General features: G+C 57.1%; 1 protein-coding gene and 1 long non-coding RNA gene across 3 annotated transcripts; both read right to left on the bottom strand.

Annotated features, from left to right (window-relative positions):
* Positions 1 to 577: 577 nt before the first annotated feature.
* FADS6 (fatty acid desaturase 6) lies at positions 578 to 6073 on the bottom strand. Of its 2 annotated transcripts, XM_032706621.1 has the most exons (7): positions 5869 to 6073; positions 5279 to 5634; positions 4337 to 4503; positions 3874 to 4054; positions 2845 to 3032; positions 2136 to 2315; positions 578 to 1215 (listed from the first exon to the last, which is right to left on the bottom strand). In XM_032706621.1, the coding sequence occupies exons 1-7, from the start codon at positions 5904 to 5906 to the stop codon at positions 1066 to 1068; spliced, it is 1260 nt and encodes a 419-aa protein (XP_032562512.1). In that variant the 5' UTR covers positions 5907 to 6073; the 3' UTR covers positions 578 to 1065. The 2 variants fall into 2 exon arrangements, with proteins under 2 accessions (XP_032562512.1, XP_032562513.1); XM_032706622.1 differs by lacking the exon at positions 2136 to 2315.
* Positions 6074 to 11169: 5096 nt separating this feature from the next.
* Positions 11170 to 12828, bottom strand: LOC116796069. Its single transcript, XR_004360247.1, has 3 exons — positions 12737 to 12828; positions 11878 to 11946; positions 11170 to 11236 (listed from the first exon to the last, which is right to left on the bottom strand). It is a non-coding gene; the product is annotated as an uncharacterized LOC116796069 (long non-coding RNA).
* Between the last annotated feature and the right edge of the window lie 1198 nt (positions 12829 to 14026).

The following is a 14026-nucleotide window of genomic DNA, read 5'->3' as shown; positions in this document are numbered from 1 at the left end:
CATGGGCCAGGAACAGGGCAGAGCATCCCTGTGCCTTGGGACACATTTGCAACAGGGAACGTTATAAATCCCAGCTGTGAGGCTGTCAGGGTCCAGCCCAGATGAGAGAACAGCCCAAATCAGGGAGCAAAGCCCCAGGCTCAGAGCAAAGCCACACTGGTCCCACTTTGGCCAGCTGCCCTTTCTGCTGCGAGCTCCCCACCATGATGCTGGGCTGAACTTTGTCATTGGTCTTGCAGGTCTGGGACAGCAGAGCACCCTGGTAAAGCCAGACACAGCAACCCAGAGGGGGTTAGAACCAGCCACATGAGCATCCCAGCTCCTGGCAGCAGTGCTGCGGACAGAGTTCACCCTCTCTAAACAGGAAAAGTCTCCCAAGCCCTGGACATCTACCTGCATCCAACAGGTTATCCCCCTGCAATAGGAATGACAATGTCTGGAGTCAGCTCCAGCACCCCAATACAGACAACCCCCATGGGGTGAGGGCCTTTCCCCCAGCCCCACCCCAGGCACCATGGGATACCTGTATGACTTGTTACAGCAACAAAACATAATAAAGAAAATCCACTTCAAAGTGTTAAGGCTGAATTTGCCAAACCATTGTTCCTAAAAGGGACTGATTTAGCCCAAAGTCAGGCAAAGCACAAGCAGCAGTGACACAACCCCCTCCCCACCATCCATCCCTTCCCTGAGCCCCCAGCCACACAGTGGCAGCTCCATCCTACAGATCCTGGTGGTTGTCAGTCCTGGATGTCCTGGACACAGTGCTGCATCTCTCACAGAGGGGGGGTTTCCTCTCCCCAAGCGTGAAAGCAGAGTGGATAAAACTAAGCCCTGGCTGGGAATAACTGTGGGGGGACCCTGATCCTTCTGTCCCCGGTGTTGCACCGCCTGGCTCTCCTGCAGTGTCTCTGTGCACTGTTTTCTAGCCGAAAGCAAGACATCGGGAGGGACGTTTCCCACACGATGGCTTTGTGGAAGTGTTGGTCTGTGCAGCCCCAATCCTGCTAAAACCATCCCTGCTGCAAGTCCCTGTGGGAAGCAGCCCCCCGAGTCCTGCAGCCCTCACTGGATGCCCACCAGCTCCGTGATGGGGGGAGCGTGGACCATCAGCTCCTCGTATCTCTGGAGGAAGAGCCGGAGCCTGGAGCCGTAGGTGTCCTCGTTGTAGGGCAGCTTCTTCTGCTTCAGGTACTGGGAGACAATGGGCTTGATCTGCAAAAGAAAAGGCAATGTCGCCTCTGTGTGGGATACCCTGGTGTTTGGACAAGGTTCTCAGCCTGAGGCACCCCAAAAGGAGCCCAGAAAACCCATCCCACATGCCCAAAGCATGGCTGGAGAAGGCAGCACCAAGCCATAACACCTTTGCCATGGAAATTAAGAGGAAGGTGGTTTCCAGTTGCAGCAATACAGGGAGTTCACCTTGGCAAAATGCCATTGTAGGGCTCTGAATTAGGAGAGGTGTGCTAATGAGAGCCAGCCACGCATGCTCGGCACTCACACCCGTAGTTATCCCATGTGCCCACACAGCCGCCTCGGCAGCGGGGCTGGGAGGTGCCACTACATAATTACCCCCTTCTCTGCAACATGTCTGTGTGGGAGACAGGTCCTGCCAAACCCGTGAGCTCAAGCAAAGGGCACTGAAAATAAGGGCACAGCATTAAACAAGTGGCGATCCCGTGCTGAAGGACATGGACCTGTCTTAGGATCCCCTCAAGCCGGGGAAGTGCTCAGAGCCCCTTTAGAACACACTCCACACCTCAGAGCAACAAGTAAGGACATGACCAAAATTATAGGATGTTTGCCTGGATGCTGGCTGAACCAAAAATCAGACTGCGCAACACTTGGGATACTTTCCCAGCAGAAGAGCTGGGAGGATCCTGGACTGCTGGAAGGCTGCTTCGGGCTGGAATTTGGACCAGGAGAAGGAGCAGGGAGCAGAAACCCAGGAGAAACAGGAATGGGATGGAGGGAGGTCGGTTAGGGGCTGCCAAAAAGCAATGAGAGGTCTCTAGAACAGGGGGAATGCAGCGCAGAGAGGTCTGGCGGCAGGGAGAGGAGGTGGTGGGTAGGTGGGTGGTCTCGTCCCCGTGTCACCTCCCAACACTCTCAGCCACCCTGCAGGCCTGCCTCACCTTCAGGCACATGTTGTCGGAGAGGCTGGGGAAGAGGTGATGCTCCACGTGGCAGCTGATGAGCGAGTGGCCGAAGGACCAGTCGAGGAGGGCGTTGCGGGGCAGGTTGAGGACACCCAGGCTCATGAGGTGGATCCGCTTGGGTTTGCGATCGGCCGCGAACATGGGGAGGCCGATGTGCTGCGGGACAGGCGGGATGGGGACCCTGTGGCACCCGTCACCTCCCCAGACTCTTCCCAGCAGAGTCAATGGCAGCCCTGGCAGTGCGTGGGCCAGGCTGAGCCACATTTTGAGGTTTGATTGCAAACCCTAGAGCTGGGTTTGTCCCTAAAGTCACTCCATCCCGTGCTTGTCTGTCCATGGACACCAAGAAGCTCCCAGGCTCTGTTCCCCCAACTCACCCACGCTTTGAGCCACAGGCCTCTTCCTATCTCAGGACCTGTAACACCACCTGCACCAACACCTGCAAACACACCAACCCTCCCAATCCTGAAAGCCCCTGCAGACAGCATCACCCTCCTGTACTTCACACCCACGTGGCCTGATGTTCTCCCAGGGCCACAGCATCCCACCCAGCACCACCAGCCTGATCCTCCCGGTGGCAACATCAGCACAAGGGAGGTGACACCTGAGGCTATGTCACCAGCACTGGGTGGTCACTGCCCTGTCTCCAGCACTGTTGAGATATCTTGGAGCTTCAGGTCTCTACCTGGAATATGTTGACGTGGATGTAGGGATGTGCCAGGAGGGAGCGGGTGAGCAGCATGCAGAGCAGGGCGGACCACGGCGACTGGAAGCCTGAGACGTGGAGCAGCAGCCAGTAATGGCAGTAAAAACCCAGGAACATGCAGCAGAGGGTCCGGAGAGCTGCCTTCCACTCCACATTCCTCAACAAATCTGCACAAGGAAGAAGAGGCAGCACATGGGAGAGGTGCTGATGTTTCCCTGCCACCACTGCTACACCAGCAGCCTGGCTGCCCAGTGTGCCAATAACCCTACAACCTGTCCCATCATCTCCCTTTCCCCATCCTCCAGGTTGGCCCAAATCCCATAGACCTGCTGTTTTTTGGGGCTGGGTCCCAGAGCCTCCTCAAGGCAGCTGATCCAGCTGTGCATCATCACATCAGGGATTCAGATGCATCTTTGTTTCTTACAACTTGTCAAGTCATTGTCTGTGCTTTCAGCACTGCCCAGAGGTGGGTTGTGCAGCCCAGAGGGCTGGGTTTCCTCAGGCTCTTACTGCTTTCTGAGCTCTTCTCTCTGATCGTTTCCTGGCACCATTATTTCCCCAGAGACACCACTTTGCCAGCCTGAGCTCTTTGCATCCCAGCCCCCACACCCTCCACCCCACACGCAGCCATCAAACACACCCTGTGCAATGCTCTGACCATCCTGAGACCCACATGTGACACTGAACCCCACAATGGCAGAGGGGCTGAGTTAAAGGACAGCAAATTTTGAGCGCTTCAGGCTCATAATGGCTTTTTCCAGAGCTTTCAATATCCAACATAGGGAAAGGCAAAGTGTTTTCTGAGCACCAGCAGAAAGGAGATGCAGCAGATGCTGCCCCAGGGCAAGTGCAGCATCTCCTGCCTTTGCTGCAGACTGGTGTCCTGTCCCACCAGGGGCTGATGTAGTTAATGTGATGCCTCCAAACAAAGCAGGACCCTTGGGTGGGGTGAGACCTGGACAGTCACAAGCTCCCTGCACCCTGTCCCAGGGTGACTGGGACACATACCAAGTGCAACCAGAGGGGTCAAGATGGGCACTGCGAGAGGGGCAATGAACATGTAGACGTAGCGGTTCAGGAAAGGAAGTTTCCAGGTGCTGGAGTCCCCAAGGCCGATGACGTTGGTGTAGCCGTGGTGGATCTTCACGTGGTTGTAGGTGGCCTGCTCGACTGTGAAAGCTGAGCAGAGCTGGGCAGGAAGAGAAAGGAGAGGTGGTGCTTACAGTCATGGTGCCAGGGCTGGGCGCTGCCTGGCTTGGGCCTGTGGGAGAGGAACCCAGGGGAGATGTTCTGGAACTGTAAAGAAGCACCCAGGGGAGATGCTCTGCACCCCACGGGTTCCAAACCCATCTGGAAATGGACATTTTTGGAGTTAAGCACTAGAAACCACTCCCACCATTCCCCAATATGGTAATGTGCTGATGGGGCATTTCTGGGGGGCTGCCACCCGCACCCCCCCAGCCCCACTCACCTCAATGAAGAAGATGGCCCACACTTTGCCCCAGGACTTGGACTCGGTCAAGGCATTGTGGCTGGCCAGGTGGCTGCCCTTGACAGTCAGGGTGTGATGCACCACGCCGAGGGTGAGGACACCCGCCAGGAAAGGGATGGTCTGGGCTGACCGCAGGCACAGGAACCCTGTGGAGAAACCAGCCGGGCAGGAGCTCGGCCACGGACATGTCCTGCAGCCCTCTGAGCCAGGCTGGAGGTGTTGCTGCACCCAAACATGCCATTGCCCTAAACCTGTTCTTCAGCCATGGTGACAGGTATTTACATCACCCAAGCCAGGGAGTTTGCCTCCTCACTGCCCTCAGGCCATCACACTGGAGGTTTAGACACTTCCAGCTGTGATGGCACTGGGTGCTGCTGGTGCCAGATCCCACCCCACAGCGCTGGCTGGGATCCCACTGATGACATGAGACTGCCAGGATTTCAGCATCTCCAGGAGCTCAAAAGCAAGGGAAGGTCCCAGCTTTCCAAACATGCCACTGGAGACCCCCTGCTCAGCTGTGTCTCCCTGCACACACTACTTTTGGTGGCCACTGCTACCAAAACCACCAGGGTTTCCCTGTCCCATGGCTGGGCACAGGGTCACATGACTCACTCTCCTGCACTGTGCCCATCCACCCAGATATCAACCCCTCTGTATCCCGGGTGTCACCATTCTCTCACCCCAGGCTGTACCCCAGGTGCCATCCCCTCACCCCAGGGTGTACCCTGGGTGTCATCGTCACCCACTGTGGGTTTCTATTGGGGTCAGGGTGCCCCATGTCATGGAGTGAAGGGGTTATTGTGGCTTTGTTACAGCCTTAATAAGTGCTAACAGGCTCCCAGCAGTGCAACAGTCATGAGGAGGCGGTGTGACCCCCCCAGGACCCCCTGGCTGTAATTTGGGGTGGCTGAGCTGAGTTACCTGCCGGGAGCAGGAGGAAGCTGCAGGCAAGGATGCTGATGTCCACACCGTGCCGTTCCCACCAGCTGCTGCTCTTCACCACCTTCTGCACCAGCTCTGAGAGCTCGGTCATCAGGGCTTCCTCCTGCTGCCCTGTTGGCTGTGGGACCCCCCCGGGGGTCCCATCCTCGTCACCCAGCGCTGGTCCCGACTCCCAGCCCGCTGCCATCACCTCTGTCCTGCTGCCGTCAGGTGCTGTCTTGTCCCGGAGCAGGGGATCCCCCATCCCCCGGAGCCGGGGGGTACCGCTGACCTCACCGTTGACCTGCTGTCCCCTCTGTCCCGCCGTGTCCCCGTTCTCCATCGCCATCTCCCTACTGAGCAAAGGCCACGCAGGGTATGACCCACAGGGGATCAACCCCAGCACCCCGACCCCACCGCAGACGGGCTTCCCTGCTCCAGCCGCCGCCGAAGGACACGGGAAGGGCAGGGATGGAAAAAGATAAACAATCCAAGGAGGACGCAGCCAGTGGACACGGCCGGAGAGCCACCCAGCCTCCCGCCGCACGGACACCCCGGCCACCACCCGGCCACCACAGCCCCCTACTCACGGCAGTCCCGGCTCGGTGGCTCTCCCGGCGCTGGCCATTCCAGGGTGGCCGGTCCGCCCGTGCGGCACCGCACACCGGCGCCGTACAGCAGCGATTTGGAGAAGGGAGGAGCAGGGGAGGACCGGGAGGAGGGCGAATGCAGATTAGCGATGGCAATAATCCGCCTTGGTGGCCCATATCGGGGAGCAGCCGCGGCGGCGGGGCCGCGGGGAGGACACTCGGCGAGGGCACGGGGAGGCGACGGCAGCGGAGGAGCGGAAAAAAAGATGGAGAGAGGCAGTGGAAACGCTGGAGAGGCAGAGGAGCCAAGTGCCTGAAATAGCCCTGAGAAACCCAAGCGGAGCGCTGAGGACGGGGATAGGGTTTCGCTTCTGCCAGGGAGAGGGAGCAAACACCGCCTGTCCCACGAGAGAGGTGTTTTGGGGAGAAAAACGGCCTTTTCCACAGCAGGGAGCCGGCGTTGGGAAGGAGGGGCAGCGCACGGCTGCGCGGCTGCCTGTGCCTGCCCAAACTGCTGCTGCTGCGGGGCCGCTCCCTCCCTCCTCTGTGGTGGGGGACACACCGAGCCCAGGGGCACCTGCCAGGGACCAGGTCACCCCAAATCTGTCCCTAGAAGCTCTGGCACCCAATCCTGACCCCTACAGGGTCCCTCTTCTGAGCTGTTTCCAGAATTTCTGTAAGGGTTTCCTCCCTTTTCAGTCGCTGCCTCCTGACTAATCACCCAGACACAACACAGGCATCCAAAAGATTTGGGGATGCCTGTGCTCAGACCGGGACCTCCTGAGCCCCATTTCCTTATGGAGGAAGGCTAAAACAACATCGCTCCTCACTGTGGCACTGGATTTCTTCCTGCTTTGTTAATTTTCCTTACCAAAACCCAAATCGGCTCAAGTGATCCACCCAAACCTTAATGAACATTGACATCTAGCAAATCCCTATGGAGTTGCAACAAACAAGGCTGGTTTTCTATACCCAACGCTGGGGTATCTCATCCCCAAAATGAGATGGGCTCAGCACCTCCAGTAACATCACATCACTGCAGTGACACACAGGGAAGCAAAGCAAACCTCACACCCAAGTTGCACCAAGCCCCAGGAAATTGTCATCATACCCTGGGGAAAAAAATTAATAACAATTAAGAAAAAACCCCAACAGCTGCAAAAGCAGCAGAGCCAAGGGTGCATCAGGGACCTGGTGAGGTTTCATTTCTACTGCAAGAGCTTGTATTAGGAAAGACCATTTCTAGAGCCAGGGGCACTGAGGAATCACAGTGTGAAGCCCAGCCAGTGATTCATTCTGATACACAGCATGGCTTTCATCACCCGTGGGTGCTGCCAGGCCAGGGGAGGTGGGTGTCAGATCCAAAGGTGCATCGGGTGGGGCTGCTCCTGAGTGACACCTTCATTACCTCTTCATTACCCACTGTGGATGTCACCACAAGGGACAGTGGCAGCACAGTGACATCCCTGCTCCCAGGGCACGGCGCTGCCGTTCCGTGGAGCCAAAGGTGAGCGGTGGTGGAGCTGCCATTGCACAAGGGGGCAGAACTGGTTATGTGGTGGAGGCTGAGGAGGAGGAGGTGGGGATCAGCCACACATCCAAGACCAAAATGATCCATCAAGATCTCTCTGCAGCCAGCAGCAAGCATGCCAGTGTGCATGGGCAGAGGCAGGTGCGTGGCACCACTTGGTCCTGTTGCTGCCACCGGGATCAGAGACCACCTGGGAGAAGAGAACAATTAGTGGGTTGAAAACTACATGGGAGAAGCTGAGTTTTGGCTTCTGGGGAAAAGTGTTGAACCCACAAGAGCTTCTTCCTTTAAGGTACAGCCAAGGTGGGAGTCACAATGCTGACAGGAGAGCAGAAACCATAGAGAGTCTGCAAAGCCAAAAGGACAGGCAGAAGATTCAGGATTGTAGCCCTGAATCTGCTGCCTTGCAGAGCTCCATTTTCAAAAGAAACTTTTTCAAAAGAAATCAATTTGCATCTGATTTTCCACCACACACAGGGCAAATCACAAAATCCCCCCTGACTAGCTGAGATTTTAGGGATCAAAGCAAACACTGACTTGGCCCTTGCACCGTGGACACAAACACCTCCAATTTAGCAGGAAAAACATATTTAAGACTCAGAAATCATTTGGCACACAGCAGGGCAGCTGGAGAGGATCAGTGTAATCCCTGGAGCAATGAACTCCTGCCAGCAGCTGCTAACCCCACAGCTGCCCCTCGCCCCAGGCAGCATGGGGGTCCCACAGGCAGACTCCACTGGGGATCAGGCCCCCACCACTGTCCTCATCTGACCCCTCTGCCCCCAGAACTGAGCCCAGCCTCTGGAAAGGCCGAATTTGCCCCCCAGCAGGCTCCTCCCATGTCCCTGCTCCCAAACAAGGGGAAAACAGGCCATTTTATCCTGGCACAAGGGCATGCCTGCCAGGCTGGCAGGACCTCGTGGCTGCAAGGTGCTTCCTGCTGACCCCTCCCAGGGTTCTCCCAGCCTGTGGGGCAGCACCTGCTGCAGCCCCCAAAAGTGCTGTTTCCAGCCCCAAATCCAGGAGTTTGCAAAAGTTGCAGTATTTGCACACCGGGAAGATGGGGGGGAGCAGAGCCTCCTCAGCAGCCCCTCCATCCCTACAGCCACCTACCTTGCTCACCCTCCTCATCTCCCAGGAGACAAAGGCTGCAGGGGCTGGTGGTGGGGCACCATCAGCTCCCCTGGCTGTTGCAGCCAGACACCCCAAAACCACCATCTCCCCCTCACCTTAGCATCACTGGGGTTGCAGAGATTCACTTCTATAATACTTGGTATGATTCCCCCCCCCCATACACAGACCTTTTTCAGTCCAAGCACATTTGGGTAATTAACTTAATGAACGATTAATTACCACCATCCTCTGCCCAGCAGGGAGAATTTAAGCACAGTGCCTTTTGCCTTTTGGGGTTTGGCAGAGCCACGAAGTCCTCAAAAAGGAGAAATTCTCCCGATTCATCACCTCACCCCGCCCCTCTCCCTGAGCCCAGCGGCCGAGCGAGGAGCTCCATCTGCAGGCAAAGCTCTGCCTCCATCACCCCGAAAGCGGCTCCATTCCCCCCCAAATTCAAACACAAGGGTGTTTGGCACATCCCGAGTTCCACAGCCGGGCAGCTCCCACAGCTGCTGCCAAGGTGGGAGATTAGCCCAGGTTCCCACTCACCCACCCATCTCAAGGCCGCCCCACGGCCAGCTGGGACACCCCAAACCCTCCATCCCTGGGGCTGTGGGATGAGGAAAGAGTGAAGGACAAGCTCGGGAGCATAAGGGCAGGCACCAGAGGGAGTCACAGCTCCGTGCAACAGCTGCTTGCACTGTTGTTTGGCCAAAAGCTCCAGAATCCCTGCCCTGGGCTGGTGGGCTCCAAAGGGATGGTCAGCCCTGGGCTGGTGGGTTCCCGAGGGATCTTTAGCCCTGGGCTGGTGGGCTTCCAAGGGATGCTCAGACCGGGGCTGGTGGGCTTCCAAAACTTGAGACCCAGCCTGATCCATGTGCCAGGGCAAGAAGCTCTTAGTGGGTGCTGGGGGTGGCACAGCCACGGAGCCCTGGCCCAGGGGGTGCAAAGTCCCCTCCCAGGGACGAAACCCTTGGGTGTTGGGGGGCAGAGCTATCGAGCCCCATCCCATGGGGGGCAAAGTCAAGATCAAGACCTTGGGTGCAGCCACAGCCTTCCTCCAAGCTCCAGTGGTGCCCAGGTGGGACAGGGCTGGCAGGGGCAGCGAGATGCCAGACCTATCCAGGGCCTTTTGATAGCCCACGTCCTCCCAGCCCTACCGGGACATGGCAAGTTCATGCTTTAAACCTTAAATAAACACTGTTCCTGGGACACCTCACTGTTTGCAGGGCACAAGTGGTCACTTCGGGCAACAGAAAACTTCCCGCTCACACTCAGCAGCTCCGGGAAGAAACTGGATGCCAGCACTGGCTAATCTGGGCGATCTGTTTGCGTGGCTCAGACCGGACGACAGCGAGACGGGGCGGGCAAAGCCAGGCTGCCCTGTGCCGGGTCGTGCACCGGCTGCGGGGGAGGCATTGTGGACAGAGGCCTGGTCTTATCCAGGCTCTGTGTTGCTCCAGTGCCACCCTGCGCTGCCCCAGCACCTCTTCTGGGAAGTGGCTGAATGGCAAAACCCCACAAAGGGCATTGTCCAGCCCTAAAGGGGGTGCAGGCCCCACACCCCCAGTGACGTCCACACCGTCCTTTCCATTGCTGCCATGTTTTTCTCCTCTGTTTCACCTCCACGTGGGAGTGCTGCAGAGGTCAGACGTGGGGAATTGCTCTGCTAAACCTCAATGATGTTCACTCCAGGGTGAGAGGAGCTGGGATTTACCTGCCAGCAGCAGCCAGGTGTGGAGACATCACCCTAACTCCTTGCGCCTGTAAGCTTTAGGGGGTACACGGCATGGCAGAACCTGAATGCTCCCCACTCTGGGGTTGGGATGATGGTCCTTCAGGTCCTGGCCAGGCCAGCATGCTGCTGTGCTGCAGGGATAGACCACAAGCACCCCACCACTTGCAGAGCAGTGACAGATCCGTGGGACTGCCAGACAGAGAGGGAGGTTCTTCCTTGTGTGGGGTTGGATACATGCCTGGTCTGAGTTACACCATGAAGCGAAACACAACCTCCTCCCTTCTCCCCTTTCCAGCAGCCACCTGCAAACACAAGAAACTCAAAGCTGAGGGACAAGCCCCAAGGGGTAATTCCTTGCCTTCTCAAGGCTGGGTGAGACCCGCAGCAGTGGCTGGTGGATGGAGGCTCATTCAAAGCACATGAAAACCAAACACAGCACAAAGTAACTGAGCCCTTGGACATCCCAGCCCAGGGATCAAAGCCACAGCACCGAAACCCACCTTTGCCCATGAGCACCCCAAAAGCCTCTGGGACTCGCTGTATGTCCACCACCAGAATATCCTGATACCATACCCAGACTGTGTTTTCAGTTTTATATATCAGCAGTGAATAAAGCAGTTGTCATCCACCCCTGCTCCAGCCCGGCTTAATTTCCAAAGCCTGGCTGGAGGTGTCAACTAATCACAGACTTCCTCCACTTAGCAGCTCAGGGCCAAGGTAATCACTGGTTTGGGTGCCTCTGCTCTTGCCCCGACCGAAACTGCTTGCCCCCACCCCTCTGTGCCTGGCGTCACTGCCTGGCCAGGTGTTACCCAACGCAGGAGTGTGGTGGAGATGCCGAGGGCTCCGTCCCTTTCCGCTTCCAAAATGCTGAGCCTGCCGACGACGGTGCCGCCAAGGGATGGCTGAGTCTTCTCACCTGCTGGCCTGGCAGCTCTTTTGTGACCCTGGAGTTCTGTGGGGTCCTGTCCTGGCAACAACGGGCCCTGAGGAGGAAACCAGCCACCACTCCAGTGCCAGTCATCAGCCAGCGATTGGAACAACACTCCTGGGCACAACACTACACTTCTAGTCCTTGAAAATTAAATAAGTTTTAACTTTTAAACATGGCACTACCCAAACCCAGCCCTCACAGGTGCCCTCCTGGTCCCCAGCCAGAGCCACCAGGGCCAGCCACACACATGTCCCCGTGGGCAGGGACCCAGCCCGGCAGCTCCCCATCAGACACCCACACAAAATTTTTAGTGCTGGGTGCAGGCAGGGTAACTCCAGGCTCCATCCTCTGCCCTCTCGAGGAAAGAGGGACATTTCCAACCTCCTCAGCATGCGGAAGGAGGATGAGGGCCCCAGGATGGCATTACCCAGCACTTGCCAACTTGGGCTGGGGCCATGGCTGAGCAAAGATGGTTTGTCGGGATGGCTCAGTGCCACTACCCACAGCTGCTACTGGGGGCCAAGTCTCCCTGCCAGCTTCCACTACTGGATTCACATGCCTGAAGGAAAAGGGGCTGGGAGGGAGAGCAGGGCTCAGGGTTGAGTCTCTTTTATCTTCTCTTCCAGGAGTTTTTTGACAGGCTCTGTCGGGGCTGCTGTGTTTGCCCAATCTGATGTGGGTGCCAACCAGTACCTGGGTCTTGACTCTGTTGCTGCTCTTGGTGGGATCAGGATACATTGAATTAATGGAAACCAGGAATTGCTGCAAGACAGAAAGCTCCCTGCTCATTAAGAAGCCCATGGACATCTTTAACTGGCAAGAGGAGGGATTGCACGATGCTGTCCCTTGCACCTGGGATGGGCACTGCCCTCGGCCGGGCACGGGTCCATGCTCTTCCCTGGCATGATGAGTTGGTGCCACCCTGGGTGCAAACAGCAATTATATGCCACGGTCCCCGGGCAGGTGCCCAATCCCACGCTGCTCCAGCCGGAGGGAAGGTGAGGACAGCTGGGGCCATGATGTAACCTGCCGTGCCTGGGAGGCAGTGCCTGGAAGGGAGCGAGCCGCCCAGCCAGGGTGGGAAGCCAATGAGCTGTGTCACTCATTTGGGCTGGAAATTTGGTTGGGAGCCAAAGGGCTGCCCAAATCCAGCCAGACTCCAAGAACGCACCCCCACCTCACAGGTCTCGCACAAGCAGAACCTATTTTCCCTCTTTCAGCTGCTGTGGGGAGGTGATGGTTGAGCTGAGGGCATGGGGAGAGGGGCTGTTGCAGCTCCATCTCCCTGCCAGGCTTGGGGATTCACACAGCCAGTACCCAGTGTGTCCACCTTGTCCATTACATCCCTCCCAGTGGGCACAGGCAGCTCACCAGAGCCTTGCCGAACTGGCCACCACACCGAGGGCAGTTTTTGTTTCTTCTTCCAGACGAGTGCCCAGTGCTCCCTACCATCCAGAGGAATAACTCACACACTGCCTGGCAGCTATTTCATCAGCATGGCCAGACCCATACAACCAGTTAGCTTGGAAAAACACGACTCTTCTAATGATACCTTTGGAGCAGTGGTGCTCCGGATCCCACTCCACCAAGGGAATATCTGAAGGAGCCCAGAGCAGGTTGTGGGTCAGCTCTGGCTGGCACATGCATTTATCCCCAGTCCTGCCAGTGCCACTGGGTGAAGGAGCCGTTTTCCATCCCCAATGCCTGAAAACTGGCATTTTTGCAGCCTACTAAGAAAACACAAACACCAGGAAAGCTGTTAATCCTCCAGCTGGTTTTCGTATGAAAGAAACATCTCCCTGGCCCCATTCCTCCTGCTTTTCCCCTCCCACCATAAGTTGTTGCAGGCAAATCCAAGGTGCTGCTCGTTAATCCCAGCCTGGGGAAGCAGGAGCCACCCCTGACCTGAGCAACCTCACCTCACCACTGTGTTTTATTACCGACTTTGACAAGGTCCCGCTGGGATCGGGGTCAGCGGCAGCTGGAGCTCACTGGCGGGAGGGCAAAGTGGGGCACAGCAAAAGAGGGAGGAGGCCTATGAAAAAAAAATAGGGCTTAGAATAGAAACCAGGTTAGGGCTAAACTGTGGGTGTAGGAGCTGTCGCGGCAGGTAGAGCTGCTTGCTCTGCCAGCCCAGGGGACCTGAGGGCCTCCGAGCCGTACTCGGCATTCCTCACCAAATTTTCAGGGTTTCCAATCCTCCAGTTCTAGAAGTTGCTGGGCTCTAGGGCATAGGGAGAAAGGGACCACAGGGATGAGACTGGCTGCAAAATGAACAAGAGTTCAACCCTGAAGCCATCACTTCATCCTGCAGGGGCTCTTCTGGTCCATCAGATGACCATGACCCTCCAGAGGGTCCTTGCTGCCCCACAAGTGCCACATCTGGAGCAGCTGGAGAGTGACACAGTAGGAACGGAGAACCCAGAGGGCAGTTCTGCAGAAAAAAGTAGGGTTTGTTTTTACCTTTCTTCCTGTTTGGGAAGCAAACAATCAACAATGAGCCAAGCTTGGCACAAGGTGGAGATAAGTCTGGCCTCCTGCAGTGCTTGCTGTGGCACAACGAGCGTCACGAGGACCTTGGCACAGCCTGGAGTGTTCCTCCGAAGCGCATGGAGAGTTCACAAGGTGCTGCTGGCACCTCCCAGGCAGCTGCCAGCCCAGGGAGCCCAAGGGTAGCCGGATCTGCTGGAAAACACAGAATCCGTCCTATGACCACGTCCCTGGCTGGGTCATGGCCAGCTGGAGCCAGACAGGGAGCTGATAGCAGGATTTACCAAGATAGGCCAGAGGCAGTTCTGGGAATAGCCCCGCTGGCCAGCCTGGGTCTGCTTCCCAACAAGGA

The sequence above is a fragment of the Chiroxiphia lanceolata genome, chromosome 19, assembly GCF_009829145.1.
Source record: "Chiroxiphia lanceolata isolate bChiLan1 chromosome 19, bChiLan1.pri, whole genome shotgun sequence".
In the NCBI taxonomy this organism is placed as follows: Eukaryota; Metazoa; Chordata; class Aves; order Passeriformes; family Pipridae; genus Chiroxiphia; species Chiroxiphia lanceolata.
Note: the sequence above shows the minus strand (reverse complement) of the source record. Positions and strands in the feature narration are given on the sequence as shown.